At 48.3% G+C, this 17,796-nt stretch overlaps 1 protein-coding gene across 3 annotated transcripts in view; it reads left to right on the top strand.

Annotated features, from left to right (window-relative positions):
* Positions 1-17,796, top strand: part of CACNA1E (calcium voltage-gated channel subunit alpha1 E) — a 297,634-nt gene that overhangs the window by 263,705 nt on the left and 16,133 nt on the right. For all 3 annotated transcript variants that reach the window (XM_065890348.1, XM_065890357.1, XM_065890366.1), the window contains 5 exons: positions 3,126-3,191; positions 7,461-7,552; positions 8,089-8,254; positions 12,100-12,227; positions 17,614-17,710. In XM_065890348.1, the coding sequence (XP_065746420.1) occupies positions 3,126-3,191; positions 7,461-7,552; positions 8,089-8,254; positions 12,100-12,227; positions 17,614-17,710 (549 nt within the window). The remainder of the gene's footprint in view (positions 1-3,125; positions 3,192-7,460; positions 7,553-8,088; positions 8,255-12,099; positions 12,228-17,613; positions 17,711-17,796) is intronic.

The following is a 17,796-nucleotide window of genomic DNA, read 5'->3' on the forward strand; positions in this document are numbered from 1 at the left end:
ATCATTAGTGTATTTCCTGAACCACTGAATATATGCCATGCTAATAGTTACCTCTGCATCCCACAAACCCATAGGGTACCTGAGCAAGGTTAATATGGTGAGCTTCTTTTGAACGATCTCATGGAGCCATACAGAGATGTATATGTAATAAACAAGTTAAAAATTGATACCTGAGATCCACTTTAATGGCAGAGGTTTCCAGTAAAAGAAGTTTTCCAAACATATTTCAATATCTTCAAGCTCTAGCAAATATAATTAGTTGGTTTTTCAGCTTTGGGGGACATCAGTGCTGCTCAAAAGCCTACTATTTTCCTCCTATAAAAAAAGAATCTTTCAGTGAATGTACTTTAAAAATATGGTTGATGAAATTGATTCAAAGACGAAAAATCATGAAGTTATTGAATTGCCTTCTTTATTTTAATTGTTTGTACATTTTAACTACAAATTGAACTAAAGAAATCTTGTCAGTGAATTCATGGTTTCTTGTCACTTGAAAGGGACTTCGTGCCACACCGTCGTTACTGATTTACTTCTTCAGCAAAGTCCTGGGGATCTGAGATGTGAGGCCAGTTGTAAGGACGCTCAGGGTCCCACAAGCAACCTTGACATTTTTATTGGATTCAGATAATTGTTTGGTGCTATGACTCCCAGAGAGGTGTCACCTCAATGAAAACTATTTCTCCAAAGCTCAGTGACAGAGGAGAAATTGAAAACCTTAGCAAGAATTTACCATTTGAGTCTCGGGTGGATCTGGATTTAGAATTTGAAACACAAGATGGTCTTAAAAGCTTTTTATAGAGGCCTGTGCAACAAGTTACAGTTGTTAGTGAGTCTCTTAAGAAATATGTGTCAGCCTGTCATATTCTCATGATCACTGATTCTCTGTAAAAGTGTATACTATCGAGGGCAAAGAAAAGCATGTCAAAAATTGATGACCAAATGGTTGGCTTATTCCAGTGAATAGAGAGAGAACAGTGAAGACAGCTGGATCTGCCTCCAGGTGACACTGTGATGGATGGGTGCAGCCCTGGAACACAGTGTAGAAGTTGTTTTCTTGAAGCTGGTTTAACAAAGGCTGGAATACCTTTGTATTTTACAAGATATATTTGTATCTCTGTGCATACACAGCAGAAAGTAACACTGTGTAAACAGCGTTGCCCCTGCCTCTACCTTCCCCAGCCCCACCCTGAGCATCACCCAGTTCTCCACCACTGACCCCTACTCAGTTCTTCTCTCTCCCTTATTTTGTGTTGGAATTTACAACCTAACAAGAAGAGAGATCAGGATGACTCTTTGGTCCTGTCCTCAAAGCTGGGAGAGAAACCTGCCTCCCTACTCTTTCCTTTCAGCAGATGGTGTCTTCACATGCCCCCTCGGGATGTAGTTGCTCCTCACAGATCTTGAGAATCAGCACTCCGCTGGAGAAGGGGTTCTCCCACCAACTCTCTCTTGCATTTTAATTAATTAATTTATTTATTTATTTTTGGCTCGGGTCTTCGTTGCTGCGCAGGCTTTTCTCTAGTTGCGGTGGGCGGGGGCTACTGTTCGTTGCGATGCGCGGGCTTCTCATTGTCATGGCTTATCTTGTTGCGGAGCACAGGCTCTAGGCGCACAGGCTTCAGTAGTTGTGGCACGTGGGCTCAGTAATTGTGGCTTGCGGGCTCTGGAGCGCAGGCTCAGTAGTTGTGGCACGTGGGCTCAGTAATTGTGGCTTGCGGGCTCTGGAGCGCAGGCTCAGTAGTTGTGGCGCACGGGCTTAGTTGCTCTGCGGCATGTGGGATCTTCCCACATGCCAGGGCTTGAACCCGTGTCCCCTGCCTTGTCAAGCAGATTCTTTACCACTGCGCCCCAGGGAAACCCCTCTATTGCATTTTTCTTTTTGCGGTACGCAGGCCTCTCACTGTTGTGGCCTCTCCCGTTGCGGAGCACAGGCTCCGGACGCGCAGGCTCAGCGGCCACGGCTCACGGGCCCAGCCGCTCCGCGGCATGTGGGATCTTCCCGGACCGGAGCACGAACCCGCGTCCCCTGCATCGGCAGGCGGACTCTCAACCACTGTGCCACCAGGGAAGCCCTATTGCGTTTTAATGTTATTCTTTATTCAAGTTGTAAAAGTCTCCCAGGGCTCTTCATTTAGTTAGCTCTGTTGATAAGCTCTGCCTGGTTCATGCAGTCTGAAAGCCTTCAATTGCTCTCCGGGGAGTTGTGCTGTACACACTCGAGAGAGGGTGGAGACTCGGAGTTGCACGAACTGCCAGGGAGGCTTCCTGGGTGGTAAAGAAGAGGGGCTTCCGTGTCAGCACTGAGATCAGCCCGGAACTATAATGCCCACCCTGGCCTCCAAACCAGACTGCCCTATGTCTCCATCCTCCCCCAGCCACCAGGGGCAGTTCCCGGCCTTCTGTCTCTTGCACTCGCCCTTTCACCCCCATCAGTAAAGTGTTGTCACCCCAGAGTGGCAGTTAGCTGGCACAGGATGGGATTTTGTGCCATGTGGCTTCATGGCAGGGTTTTGTGATGGCTCACGCTTTGAAAGCCTTTTTGGAATTTTGCGTGACACAGAATGAAAGGTCAGGACTCTTAAACATTGGAAAAAGATGTTTCAGCAGAGCTTGAAGGAGCCTGCTAGGAACTGACCGGCAACTGAGACCCCAGCCATTTCATTTTGCTTCCAAATGCTCCGTTATGAACCTCACATTGAGCGAGGGTTGGGAAGGGTAATACAGGGGTTTGGGAGCCAAAGCTAGATGCTTGCTGTGTAATTTGCATCACAACTGCCCAGGTTATTAATATTCTGCATACAGAGTGGGATGAATCCCACTCCCAAGAAGTTTTCCCAGCTCTCCCTTGGATATATGGGCCACACACCTGTGGGTCAGGGAATATTCTCGACAGAGGGGAAATTACAAGCCTCTCTGGGGCCACCAGCTTACATATCTGTCAGAGGATATGGACATCTGCAAAAGTATGGAATCCCAAAATAGAACATCCCGGGTGAACAGAGAGCCCCAGCCCTGTGTTTTAAGTCAGTCTCAGGACAAGAGTTCCTGTCTGCCCGTGCTGCAGGTTGTTGACCCTGGAACTGCCGGCCTTTAAATTCATGGTCGTGTCTCTGCTTTCTTTCCAGGCCCTCCCCTACGTCTGCCTTCTGATTGCCATGCTTTTCTTCATCTATGCCATCATTGGGATGCAGGTGAGAGGGTGCATCAGGGCTCTGGTGGGGGACAGTTGTTGCCCAGGTTGTCTCTGGCTTTCTAGCCTGAGCCTACAGGATTGAGGTCCTTTCAAGAATCCCTTCTTGCCCTGAGGCTCGCTCCCAAGATCTTGTTGCAGTATGACCTTGGGAATTCACATGTGCAGGGTTCCGCACTCGGGTTGCCCAGATGGTCAGGGTGGTCTGATACAGGGGCTTCCTCTGGGGTTGTCAGGTCATGGTGCTGCCTCAGAAGCAGCTGGACTCCAGTGAAGATGACACCGCTGTTCTTAGCCAGAGGGGTTCCCCCCACGAGACCAAGGATAGGGTGAGGCTTGTGATGAACCGTATCTCAGGACCCTCCCGTACTTGAGCCAGACCTAGAAGAAGGTCAGGTGGTCGTTCTTCTGCAGACAGCAGCACAAAACGTATGCGAGTTACATCCCAAATGGCTGAGATTGATGCCCTAAGACCCACCACTGGGAACAGCTCAGAGGTCCTGGCAGTGTGCCCAATCCTCAGGAAACCCAAGGGCCACATCCCGGCTGATGCCTGTCAAAGGACCACGCAGCTCGCTGGATGGTTCTCCTTGGTTACCACATCCTTTCCAGTTTCAGAATTGAGAAGTGGATGAGGTTCCCACCCTGGGTACTTATGCAGGTAACCAGAAACCCACCGAGTAGAAGAGGCCAAAAGATCTTTCAAAGGCAGCTGTCATTTGTGGTGGGTGAACTCCCACCATAAACAACCAGCAGCACATCCCATGCACCTGTCTAGTTGGATACACAGGCTCTCTGCTGGGCTCCGAGAGGCTGATTTTCTGACTTGGAGATTTGGAGACTAAACCCCCAGCGTAGGACCTCAGCCAAGTGGGAGTCTCTGCAGTCAGGTGGTCTGGCTGCCTTTGAACGGCCAGCTGCCTTCTCAGTGGTGGCTGCCATCTGGAGCCACTGCACGCATCCCCCAGGCTTGACGTGTCAGCAGCCCTTTCGAGCGCTTCTCTGAAATGTCTTCTTTTTGTTCCTCTCTCTTGCCTGCACTTCCAAATTTTGTTCATCTTCTGATCCCATTACTGGAGAGTTTTGTTCTCCAAAAATACAATAGCATGTCAAGTGTCAAAAACTGAGATTTGGTTGAAAAGTAATGAGTTCTCCTTCACGGAGGATATTTCGGTAGAGCTTTAATGATGATGTCAGAAGTGGGTGCAAGCTGAATCCCAGCTGAAGTGGAAGATTGGCTTGATGACTTCTATTAAGTCCATCCAAACTCTCAAATATTTGATTCTAGAATTAAAATGTTCTTGAACGGCCAAATGAAACTTGATTAAATTAGGGTTCTTTTTTTTTTTTTTTTTTTGGTCCATGCTTAAAATAATTCTTATCCCCTTTTCATCTTCCAGAAAAATAAACTAGAATAACACCATCTCTAATATTAACCCGTTAGTAATACTACTGATGATGATAATACCGTTTACCATCACTTGAATTCCTGAGTGTTCCAGACACTGTGCTAAATAGATATTCTTACCCATTCCTGCCTCCCTTTCTCTCCCTCACTTTCTCTCTCTCCCCGCAAATATATATATTACACACACACACACACACACACACACACACACGATACATGACTGATGTATTCAGGAGTGATGTGAAAATGTTTATTGTCTCCACTGTTGCTTAGTGTGGTTAAGTAACTTGTAACACACTCAAGATCTCAGATAGTAAGTGGGAGAGCTGAGTTTAAATCTCAGCTCTGTCTGCTCCGCAGCCCATGTTCCTACTGTACTGCAAGTTCTCTGCACTGTCTCCTCCCACCAACAAGCAAATACAAGTATTTCTCTGACCCTTTAGTGGGAGATAGGAGTTCTTCAGTTGTGAAATTGCAATATTTACAATAACCACAATGGGTAATAATTTATTGCCTTTAGACTTATTTCCAAAACATAAGATCACTACTTCCATTCCACCAAGACATGAATGCCATTCCCACTGTGACTTACCTTTAGCTGGCCATCTTCATCCTGTCCCATGACGGAGACCCCACGCCACGCACAAAGCAGACACCTAGCTTGTACCTGGAAAGGTTGTGTCTCATACAGTCATAACAAAGCAGAGGGATCCATACAAACAGAAAAGCAAAAGGAAAGTAGACCAGCATTGGAAAGAGAGAAATAGCGATAGGAGGTATCTGTGAGAAGCACCATTATTCTGAACTTTCAAGGGCTTCTTAGAAGAAGAGAGCTTTGCAGAGAAATCTGAAGATGGAAGGAAGGAGTAACTTGCTGGGTTTGGGAGAGTCCTGGGGCTACAGGCTTCTAGCCTCAGCTCCACCACTGACCAGCTGTGCAAACTTGGTCGAGTCACTGAACCTCTCTGGGCCTTAACCCCATCACCGGTGCAGTAGAGGAGTTGGATAGATAGCTTTACAGGTCCCTTCTAGTTCTAAAGTTCTGTAATCCCAAGTGAAACAGATTTAAGCCTATACTTTCATTAAGTGTTCCGGTGGGTCTCATCAAACCTTTCTCTTCCATAGCCTTTCCTTTTGACGTAGGAGATTTGGGTTACTGACAAGGACTAAGTGAAAAGCTTTTTCAAAAGGTGGAAAAATTTAAACACCACCTTCATTATAAATATACATTATTGGCTTGACAGTAGTTCCTTGACTATTACACACATAACTTTTGTAAACTCACAGTGTGCCCTCCAGCTAGCTCACGATTGGGTAAGGTATTCGAGAATATCGTAAAGGGGCCAACTAATAATGGCTTCAGGGGTGTCACAGGGAGGAAAAACACTGTAAGTAAGTTGTGTGTGTGTGATGAATCAGGCATAAATTATGGATTTTGAGTTAAGTGGGTGTAAAGAAAGACAGAAGGGGATGTGAACATGGGCAAGGATATATGGCGGTTTCCTCCTGGGGCATCCAGAACTAGGTTTGATTGTTTGAGTGGGATTTTTTTTCAATGCTACTATTTGTCTGACTGGGGGCCCTCAGCCTTATCTCCCTCCTTCCCTTCCTCCCCAGCACCGCCTAGCTTGCCACCTCCATTCTCCCTGAGAGACAAGTAGTATTTAGGTTTTGAAAATCAGCGTTGAGAACAAATTCCCCAAGCAGGTGTCAGTGGGAGCTATTTGAGCAAAATAGCAGAGACTGTTCTTAATTGTACATTCTAGACACTGTTGGGGGGGGGGGGGGCGGGAAATGTGTTCCATTTAGCACATATTAGGTAAACCGAAGCATGTTAAATACAGGCTGAATATAATCTCAAAAGGCCGGAAAAGTGACCTGTAAGCCTTCGATTGTACAAACATTGCCTCGTGAGAGTAGATCCTGAGATCTGAATCATGTCTGGGGAGGAAAGTACACGTGTAAGGGCACCCTTCCCATCTGGAGAGACATGGCATCGACCTTGGCTCCAGACAGCACTGTGTCTGAGAGCTCATCATTATTCACTGTAGATAAAGATCTCTGACTTTTCCCTCTTTTTTTCACATGAAGTTGCACAGTGACCTCATTCTAAGCCCAGAGACCCACAGCAGATTAGTAAACTCACTCTATAGCCAGATCTGCCCAAATCCGTTTTCTTTTTCCTTTTCCAAGTATCCAGTTTTCCAGACTTTCTTCATCCTATTGGCCTGGACTTGGTGTGTGTTCATTCTCATGGACGCTGGGTTATAGATGTATCACACTTCTGAGATGTGACTCTTCAGATGGGAACATATCCAAGGAAGATAGAGATACCCCTCTCTGACTTAAACTGCTTGCAGATTCCAGGACAACATCTGCCTATTTATCCTTTGTAAGGGATAAATCACACCTTCTGCAAATGCAAGCGTTCTCATCATTACCAGCTGAGACAGGAAGAGGGGAGGGGTAACTCGTTCCCTGCATGCCTGTTATAGGGTAATGTCTTTGACAGACTGCTTGAGTACCATAGTGAGTAGGTACCACAGAAATAAAAAGACCAAATTAGGTGTGGGAGGAACTACATCTAAGCAGAATGGCTTTCAAAGATCTTGCCTTCTGTGGTCCTTGCAAGCATTCATCCTCTTTGCGTCACTGGAGAATATAACTCTTCCCGCATATCGGGCCAAGAACGTGGGGGTCTACCAGCCTTCCTGGGTTTTGAGTTGTCCGCTTCATGGTTAGGCCAGTGGGAGGAGCCACGCATGTGAATTCACCAAGCCTGCAGGTGCATCTAATATCCTGCACTGGACACATCCCACCGCTCAATAATGCTCAGGGCTTTCTGTTGTTTTTCTCATCCAGGTCTTTGGAAACATAAAATTAGATGAGGAGAGTCACATCAACCGGCACAACAACTTCCGGAGTTTCTTTGGGTCCCTCATGCTACTCTTCAGGTACCTGGATCCGTAACTGTGGTGGCTGGAGCTCTCCCGCGAGAGAGAAACAGTCGGCCTGCCTCTTCCGCCCGTTCCCCTTTGTCTCTGCTCACAGGATAGGCAGTGAGATGAGGGCGGAAGCAGGGGCAGGATGTCCGAAAAACTGCTCCGATGACTTGACTTTAGAACGTTTCCTCCACATCTTTGACTCAGTAGTCAATTTGCAAAATGCAGTTTCAGCACATCCTCCAGGGCTTTGAGAAGGGGAAGGTGAGGGTGGATTGCAGGCCAGATTCCAAGTGCTGAAACCACGGATGACCAGGTTTACGTGGGGTCTTAGAGAGTCCCACTGCCCTCTCTACCACTGTCCACAGAAGATGGAGAGGCAGTGGGTGAGGTGGCAGAGCCCAGGAGAGACCTCACTGGTACTCTCCATCGCACTCGAAGGAGGCTGAGCATAAGAGGAACCTAGATGAGTGAGTCGGGAAGAGTGCTGAGGAGAGGTTAGGACACGCAGACCTGCTGCTACTAACCGAGTTGTCTTTTGGGCTCAGGAGTGCCACGGGTGAGGCCTGGCAGGAGATAATGCTGTCGTGCCTCGGGGAGAAGGGCTGTGAGCCTGACACCACCGCACCCTCAGGGCAGAGCGAGAGCGAGCGCTGTGGCACCGACCTGGCCTACGTGTACTTCGTCTCTTTCATCTTCTTCTGTTCCTTCTTGGTGAGCAGCAGTGTGCTCTTGGCTTGAGATGTGGCCCAGTCCCCCCAACCCCGATAAACAGACGAGAGGCTTCCTTCGGTGTACGTTCCGCCACGAACCCCAGCCCATGATGAGAAACAGGTCCTCCTCAAGGAGGCTCTTGGAGGCCAGGGTGGGTGACTTTCCATGGCTGAGAGATGTCTCTGCTGCTTCTAGGCGAGGACTGTGTGAGAAGAGCTAATTAGGGGAGTAGGTAGGGTTCAGTGAATAGAGTATTGAATATCACGTTGAATCAGTTGTGACCCAGAGCGAATCTTTCTCTTCTGTATCTCTGGTACGTTATGTCACAAGCAGGGCTCAGAATCTTTTATCTCTCCTTTGGAGACCTTTGAACTGTTTGAGAAAACGTGCTTTGAAACTGTAAGGGGATAGCATTAATCAGAGTAGGATGAGGACAATATACAGTGTAGTAGACGCGGTTCTCTCTTACGTCGCTGCGTTTGGTGACAGTTGGCCGGCTTGATAGACATGAAAGGATATGACTGCTTTGGGCATTAGTAAATATTGGGTAATATACGTGCCACACGCCCACCTATAAAATAGTGAGAAGCCCTAGGTGCCTTCTTAATTCTTTCTTTGGGAGAAAACATGACTCAGCACAGCAGCATCCAGAAATCTCTACCCTGCAGAATCACACAAGCAGTGATAAAGAGAATAATGGGCGAGGTGCTACCAGATCACTGAAGGGGTCAGTCTGGCGTTTCTGGCCACCCTGACGTCCCTCAGCTCGGCTTCACTGCTGATGCCACCGGCTACACAAAAAATCTAAAACTAAAGCAATGCCACTTAAAAGTGGTCAGCTTCATGGCTGGGAATCCCAGAGTGAATTGTTTGGTGTCCAAGGAATTTCTACCTCTTTAAAGTGATCCCAAGGGGACGTGCCATGTGTCCAGCTGTCGGGTGTGGGGAAGTGGCTAACAAACAGACTGGTAAGGGTGGTGGGCAGGCCGATGTAGCAGGGGTTGAACTGACCGGAGACTTGGGGAGCCCACGTTGGCATTGTTGCTGTTCTAGCCTTGGCCAAGGCACCTTCCCATTTGTGGCTTCTGTAAAATGGGAAGAAAAAGTACTTGCTGATAAGAGTATTACCGGTATAGTGAGCTGATACATGTGTTCCTTCTCGTGGATGTGAAAGGTTTTTTGATGAAAAAAGAACAGAAAATATTATCTTATTTAGACATAGGGAAGTATAATCTATAATGAAAATAACCAAGGAAATTTAGAGTGATGATATAAATTGGAGTTTTTTTGTTTATTCATTCCTGTATTCAGCACATTTTTATTGAGTGGCCATTAAAAGGTTCACACTGAGCTAGACACTGAGGTGAAGCCGTCAGTGAGTTTCAGTGCATCCGTCACCTAGAACTGAAAGGTGAAACTCATACAGGAGTATCAGCGCTTATCATAGGGGGAAGTGGAGCATATAGAAGGCCATGCAGACGTCTCCATTTTATCCTACATCATTTAAGTGTTTAATAAATATTTCAAAAGAAACCAAAGATATAACTGGAAAATTAATTAGTGACCATAGAGGTACTTTTAGAAGTTTGAGATAGAGGCTACTGCATAATTCACATTAATGTTATTTTTATAGAGGCTATATTCAGTATGAGATGATTTGCTTTCAAATCTCAGCCCGACACTGACTCTGTGACCTTGGGCAAGTCACACAGCTTCTCAACTCAAGCCAACCACTCTAGAAAGATTTACCGGTGCGTTGGGATGTGCCCAGCTGTGTGCTTGGAGCTAAAGAACACAGATGTGTATAGGAAGCACTTGTGTCCTTGAAAGGCTGGTGGTCATTAAACCTGCTTCACGAAAGGTTAGAGCAAGCATTAAACGTCTGGTAGGTGTGAATACGCACACAACGCTATAGAAGACTATGCACATGTAAAGCAATAATAATACAAATAGTTTTTGTTAACATTAATAATAATTAGGATGCAGCCAGCAGTCTCTGTTGCAGAGAAGACTCCCAGCAACTCCTTCCTGCAGACTTTGTCTTCATCCTGTGTATCCTGTCTGCATATCTGGCACCTCCACCCACCCAGCCACTTAACCTGGGAATCAGCAGCAGAGGCTCCTATTCGCTCACCTCCACAGCCAATTCATCTCTGTCAGGCAAGGTTCTTTCACTTGCAAGTGGCAGAAAGTCCAGCTGCATCCGACCTAAGCAAAAAGGGATTTTATCGGCTCATATAAATGAAGGGTCTGGCAGGACAGGCTTAAGCAAGCTTGATCTGGGGCTCAGATGACATCCCCAGGCCCAGGTTTCCTTCTTTATTGTCAGATCTCTTCCCCAGGCTTCTGCATGTGAGCTCTTTTCTCCAACAACTCCAGTCCTTGGCTCCCAGATGGCTGTAGCAGCAGCTGTATACCTCACTCCCCACGTATTCAAGGCCAGCAAGGAAGAACAAGTCTCTCGCTCAGAAGATTCAATGCCATTTTCTTGGCCTTGATTGGCTTACCAGTCACTGTAGCCCAGGGAGATGGGATTCAATGGCTGGTTGAGGCCTGGGTCATGGTGGTACCCCACTAAACCATATTAACTGGGAATAGGTAAGGGGTGTGTCCCCAGGAGACCCGAAGTACAGTATATGGGTGCTGGATGGCCAAGAAACAACAAAGAAGTGCTGTTCACTGTGGTCGAGGCCTGTTGAGTCCATCTCCTTAAACTGCTTAAAATCCAGGCTGCTGTCCTGGCACTGGCTTAGTTCAGGAACATCGCAAAACTCTCCTCCTGGTCTCCTGCCCACCTTCCACACCTTCCACATCTTCCACATCTTCCACATTGCGACCAAGTGTTCTTTCTGAATGCACATAGCCCTTGGTCTCTCTCCTAGTTTAAACCCCTTTAGGGGTTCCTGTTGCTTCCTGTTGCTGGATAAGATTATAATAGAGCTCCACTAGCTATAGCCCACAAGCCAAATCCAGTTTACCACTTGTTTTTCTATGGCCCATGAGCTAGGAATGATTTTTACATTTTTCAATAGTTGAGAAAAAAAATCAAAAGATGAATAATATTTCATGACATGAAAATTATATGAAATTCGAACCCATACTCCTTTTCGTCCCTGCTGTACATGCTTCTTTCGTGGCTCTTAAAAAAATCTGTAACATTTGTATGTTTCCAACACATCACAGTCTCTGCTAAATACTAAATGTCTTTAAGAATATTCAAGTAACAACATCTAGTGAACGCCTGCTATGCCTTCAGCAACGTGCTAGTTATGGAAATGTATCTCGGACCAGACCTTTCTTAACTCCCACCACCAGCGCCTGGGGCTCTGTCTGGAACATAGTAGGTGCACGATAAATGTTGTTGAACAAATAAGCGGGAGAACAGGGTCTTGGAAGCACTTAAGAGCCGTGAACAGCTTCAAGTTGTCGCACAGTGAGCCCTTCGTCCGCTCTAAGGCATCCCACCAGTTCTCTCACCGGCCGCTTTGGGGAGCAGGGGTTGTGGGGGGAGGCTGGCAGGGAGGCTTGGTGTCGGGCCTTGACTGCCTCTAGCCTTTGAGAACGTGTTGCTGCTGCTGCACTAATACTTAAAGAAATTTAATAGAGAACGAAAGCGACTGAGGAGTACTTCGCAGATACAAAGTGGCCCATAGGAAAGCGAAATCACAATGCGCGCAGAATGACGTGTAGTTCAGTCGCGAAAATGCTGCGTTGCCTTCGGCAGGATCAACAGTGCTTTGGTTAGGAGCTTCAGCCCCACAAACTTCTGAATTCTTTATTTGCCTTGAAGCCTGTGTTTCTGCTTTGGGTTTCTCCTAACTCCTCTTCTCCCCCTTGCCCTCCAGATGCTCAACCTGTTCGTGGCCGTCATCATGGACAACTTTGAGTACCTGACTCGGGATTCATCCATCCTGGGGCCTCACCACCTGGACGAGTTTGTCCGTGTCTGGGCAGAGTATGACAGAGCGGCATGGTGCGTAGTCCTCTCGGCGCCCCCCCGTGAGGCCCATGTCAAGGGCCTCTGGAGTTCTCAAGGAAGAGGTTGGAATTGGAGGCACCCATGCTTGCTTGTTAGAGAAGGAGAGGAGATTCCTCTTGGTTGTGGCCCGTGGAAGAGGCCACGTCCTCAGACTGGCTCTGGGATCAAGCCAGTTATGGACCACTTAGCTTCTTTATCTTCCTTTCCCCTCTCTTTCCTTCTGTGACAGGCTTTTCCCTTTCTTTGCCTATCTCAGTACACAGTCTGCACCTCAGAGTGTTTGAGTCAGTCCCTAGAGGAGCTTCCAAAATGGTTAGTGGACCCCTCTGAGTCACCAGGGGGGGTTGACAAGTGTTTTGGGGGCCAGCTGGACATCTGGCCACCATGGTCAGTGACATTCGTCTTTTCTCTATCTCATCCCTCTCAAAAGGTACAGTTTCAGATAACTGTGAAATTATATAAAAAAGCGAGCAATTTATTCTTCTAACTGACCGCTTAAATACTTGTGGATTTTTATTGCATGGAACTGAGTTAAGTGGCAGGAATTTGCGGGGATGACCTCCCTAGGTCTTTTTCACTTTCCAATAGTTCTCAAGTGATATTGTGCCTTCTGGGCTTTAAAGCAGAGGCTGGCAAACTATAACCCATGGGCTGAATGTGGCTCACTGTCTATTTTTGCAAATAAAGTTTGGTGGGGGGTTTTTTTTTTCTTTTTTTTGGTTTTTTTGCGATACGCGGGCCTCTCACTGTCGTGGCCTCTCCCGTTGCAGAGCACAGGCTCCGGACGCGCAGGCTCAGCGGCCGTGGCTCACGGGCCCAGCCGCTCCGCGGCATGTGGGATCTTCCCGGACTGGGGCACGAACCCGTGTCCCCTGCATCGGCAGGCGGACTCTCAACCACTGCGCCACCAGGGAAGCCCTGCAAATAAAGTTTTATTGGAGCACAGCCATGCTCATTTATGTACTGTCTATGGCTGCTTTCACACTACAAGGCAGAGCTGCATATTGTGACAAAGACAGCATGGCCCTCAAATTCAGAAATATGTATTATCTGACCCTTCACTTAAAAAGTTTGCTAATCCCTGATTTAGAGTTCAAAGGCAGCCTTTTGGTCCTCACAGTTGAAGACAGGGTAAGAGTGCTGTGAGCACTCACTCCATGGGAAGTTTTCTGTCCCAAGTCATCTTAGTTTTAGGATCTTATCTCGCCAATCTATCCATTCTGGTCCCCCTCTGAAAATACTACAAGAAATTCCATCCTTCTTGGGAATGGACCACGTTGCTTCCACCTGGAACTACTTTATAATCTAAGACTCTTCCCAGATCTGTCCTCCTATGAGGCTTGTTGAACTTGGGTCACTGCTTTAGATTTTGAAAGAGTGAATCAGAATTCCTCTTCCCCTCAGTAATTATTAATGACTTAGCACAGAGTTCTCTAAATCCATTCCTGTTACAACGGCTGAGCAATGGCTTGTACTTTCTGGGCCTTATTTCTAGTAGGATAGGCTTCTTTAGAATGCAGTGGGCACTGTGTTACAGGGGATTGCAGCCAGGCCTGTATCTTGTCAGCTCTGTGGCCTTGGATAAGTCACTCAACCACTCTGAGCTTCCACATTTGTTGTATAATAGTGGTAATGATCCTACCTACCTTGAAGGCTGGTTGTGAAGAATATATGAAATCATGTATTAACTGTTGTTATAATTAATTACCATATGGGAAAGAAAATATGAAAAACTGGTGTCTGTAAAGCTGGATGGCCGTGGGATCGGGAGACCAAGAAGGGACCTCTTCACTTACCTGAGAGAGGAGAAAGCAGCTGCTAGCAAAGGAGTTCATTGCTCACCTAGCCTCACTCAGGTGCCCTTGGCTCTCGGAAACCCCAGCTTCTTGGGGTTCACATTATTTTGGGACCCAGGTGCCTTGGGCATTAAACATGCTGCTCCCCAGTTCTTCCATCTGCTGGGAAGAACAATTCCACGAGAACTAATCGTGAGACTCAGGCGCATGAGCTGTGAAAGAGCAAAAAGACCGAAGAGAACCTCTTGTGTCTACTTTGAAATTCACACCGTAACTTGTCCTGGTTTTAGTCTTACTGGCCTTCTCTATGAGATGAGAGGGGAAACTAACCAAGGTAAAGTAAGCCAATGTCTTCAAAAAGGAGACAGACAGGTTGCAGAGCACATCAGCCTGTAGACAGCAGGACCAGCGCACCCATGTCCCATCCACAATAAGAAACAAAAGAACACGTGGTAAAATGAACCTCCCCTCAAGAGTCAAGAGACTTGGAAGTACGGCTGAGCTGCTGTTTGGAAGAAGAGGAGGAATCAACAGCAAAATCAGGAAAAGATTAGGAAGAGTGACACTGGGGCAAAGTTGTAGTCTCGACATCGCTGGCGAGGATTGGATGCTTGGAGGTGGAGAATGCGTGCTTATCATTTCCAGTGGAAACCCCGGTCTGTACCAGGATGTGTCCAGACCCTCAGATCCCTGGCCGTTGCTGACTTGTTCTGGCCCCTGAGGGAGCAGATGCCTTAGCCACTCAATCAACTGTTGAGTCTGTCCTTTACACAGGAAATCAGAATTCTCTAGCAGGCTCTGTGAAAGGGGAGTGATAAGATAGGTCACAGTGTTCCTGGAATTCTGACTGGATCTGACCAAGCTGCCTATGGGCTGGGTTGCAGGAGCAGGGCTGGGGGGAGAGCATTTCGGCTCCCTTGCCGGCTGCTTTCTGAGCACAGATCCCGGCAGGCTCCAGCCAAATTGAGAAGAGTTTGCCCAAGCAGAACTCGGGGAAAAAATCTGCCACAAAGAGAAGCAAAGCCCTTTGCAAATTCCCTCATGCCAACTGTGCTTCTTGCTAATTAGCCTAATGGGAAATTTCTTTCTCGCAGTCTGTAGAAGGAGGCTGACTTTCCCACTGCCCTGACAAGCGGGTCTGAGTAACTGACTGTGATCAGTGTCTGTGAAAAGCAAAGGGTGCTGCGGTCTGCTTCACGGCAGCCTGGTGTCTGCTCTTGGTGGCAGTCAGAGGTATTTGTGAATTGGTGGGCTTTGTTCTTAGAGGCCTAGCTGAAGCCAGGCTCCATTTTCTGCATCTGGTCAGGTATAGGCCCAACAGATATCTCTGGGTGCTCGTGGCCACTAGGCATTGAATGAGCTCTGATTCCTTAGAAAATTCGAGGCAGTGCAGTTTGCAGTGATGGTTCTCTGATACTTACCTCGCTGTTTGCAAGGTGGTGGTTCTCTGATGCTTTTCGTCCTCAGTCTCTCCTAATCTGGCTTTTCTGGGCCCAAGGAAAGAAGCTGCCCTTCCTCTTCCAGCCATCCCCTTCATGGCTAGGCTGTCATTTCTCTCCTACCCTTCTCTGAGTGTCCTATTAACCCACCTGTGCTTCCTTTACAGCGGCAGGATCCCGTATAAGGATATGTACAAATTAGTGCGGGTGATCTCGCCACCTCTGGGCCTGGGAGAGAACTGCCCCTACAGGGTGGCTTGCAAGGTTTGCCTCCGGTCCCCAGCTGTGACCATGACCATGACCGTGACCGGCGGCGGGGTGCAGCCTCCAACCCCCCTCCTCTCCGTTCTGCTCCACCGCCACTGCGCCACATGAGGGAACCTTCATGTTGCTTTCCTTTGAGTTTAAAGAGGTCCAAATCCTCCCAGAACCAGCAGCTGTTACACAAGGAAGAAGGGAACGTTTTGGGGGGACGGCGGATAAAAAAAGAGTTAAGGACTTAATAACGGAGGCTGCTTTGGCCTCTGTTTTCTTCACATGCACATACTCATTCGTGCACGTATAACACACACATTCTCCTCTCTCTCTTTCTCACTCCACCTTAATCTGTGGATTTAACCAGAGGGACCTCTCCCTCCTCCAGAGAATGCAGAAATCTTTTGAATCCAGCAAGGAGTTCTGGTTTCTTTTCCCTGGAGACAGAGAGCCTCCTTTTAGCAAACTAGTAGCATCATCCCATATACGGTGTAGAAAAGTGTGATTCTAGCTATGCCTACCTCTGCCCAGCTCTGGGTAGTTTGGCCACAAGCGATTATAAAAGCTATAGGACAAAAGGGAGGTGAGAAATAATTTTAAAAAAAAATGAGGGCAGGAGGGGAGGATAAGTCAAGAAGGCAAAGAGGATAGAGTCGGTGGGAGAATTTAATAGCTCAGAGGGTCTGGGAAGGTCCCAGCAGAGGACGGAGGGCTCGGAGCAGATTTCTTGCCTGAGGGTCCTGCCATGTATTGTTGGAGGCACCGAGAGCTCTGTTGTAACTGCCGAGTCACTGTTTGTTTGTGAGACCAAGGACGTTGTTCAGGGGCACACAGGACCTCCCTCTTCAACTAGCACAGTGGCTCCACCCAGTCCCTGTTCAAGGCCAAGCCCACTAGATAAGGAAGTCTCTCCTGGTGTTACAGGAGGGATGCGCGGGCTCCCGGGTGCGTAGCACAGTCTGGCAGCCGGAAGACGACTTAGGCCCAGGAAGATGCCAGGCTGGGCGATGGGAAGGAGATGGCCTGGGATGGTGACAAGTGATTCCCATACTCAGGAGGCCGAACAGCTGCCTCTGCAGAGACTCTTTAAACTCCACCCTGGTGAAACCTGCAGCCGCATGTGGGAGAGCCGGGGAGGGCAGCATGGCATGCGAGATGCTCTTCCTCCTCCTGGTTTTGTTTCTTCTGTCCCCAGCATGCCGTCGCCCCCGGGGCATGCCGGGGCACAAAGAGCACTCTTGCCACCAGAGCCAGGTGGAAGCAACGGGCCGACTCTGCCCAGCAGCCGTAGCGCAGCACTTTCAGCGCGAGCCGCCGTCTCCTGCTGCACTCACACCACAGAGGGGGATACACGATGCTCCGCCTGCGGGTTCAGAGCAGGAGAAAGGGCCTGACTTCCAGGCCAGCACCCCCGTCCCCAGCCGGGGCCAGAAATCCTAACCCACGGCTGGAACACCGTCTATCTGGTTTATACCACTCTCGCACAGCCCTGGGAATTGAAGACAAGCTTGTGTTGTATGGGGGATGGATGCGTTGAACAGAGAGGTAGGGTGATGCTCATCCTGGAGGAGAAAACCGGTCCCTGTGACAGCCGCGCAGAGAGACCAAAGGTCGCCGCCACGTTCCCGGGTCTGTGTTGGGTGTGCTATAAATCCGCACCAGGATGGAGACACGTGTACGACTTGCCTTGATTAACGGGTTTCCTGTTCTTTTCCTGTCTGTCCATTTTGTTTCGTTTTTCTTCTCCTGTTTTCTGTACTCTTTTGTTTGTTTGTTTTGGCTCCCCGGGAATGCCTGGTCTCCTCTCCTCCCTGTCTGCATCCTTTCCCTGCCACCCTCCCTGCCCTGCCACCCGGCCCCCATCCCCACTTACCACCCCGCCATGAGCAGTGGCCGCATCCATTACACTGAGATGTATGAAATGCTGACTCTCATGTCACCACCGCTAGGCCTCGGCAAGAGATGTCCCTCCAAGGTGGCATATAAGGTAGACCACCTCTTCCTTTGTTCTGGGCTAGTGACCAGCAGGAAATGGGCACCAGCTGTGGGGAGGTCAGAACGTGGGGAGGAAGC

Source organism: Phocoena phocoena, chromosome 1 (genome assembly GCF_963924675.1).
Source record: "Phocoena phocoena chromosome 1, mPhoPho1.1, whole genome shotgun sequence".
Classification (NCBI taxonomy): domain Eukaryota; kingdom Metazoa; phylum Chordata; class Mammalia; order Artiodactyla; family Phocoenidae; genus Phocoena; species Phocoena phocoena.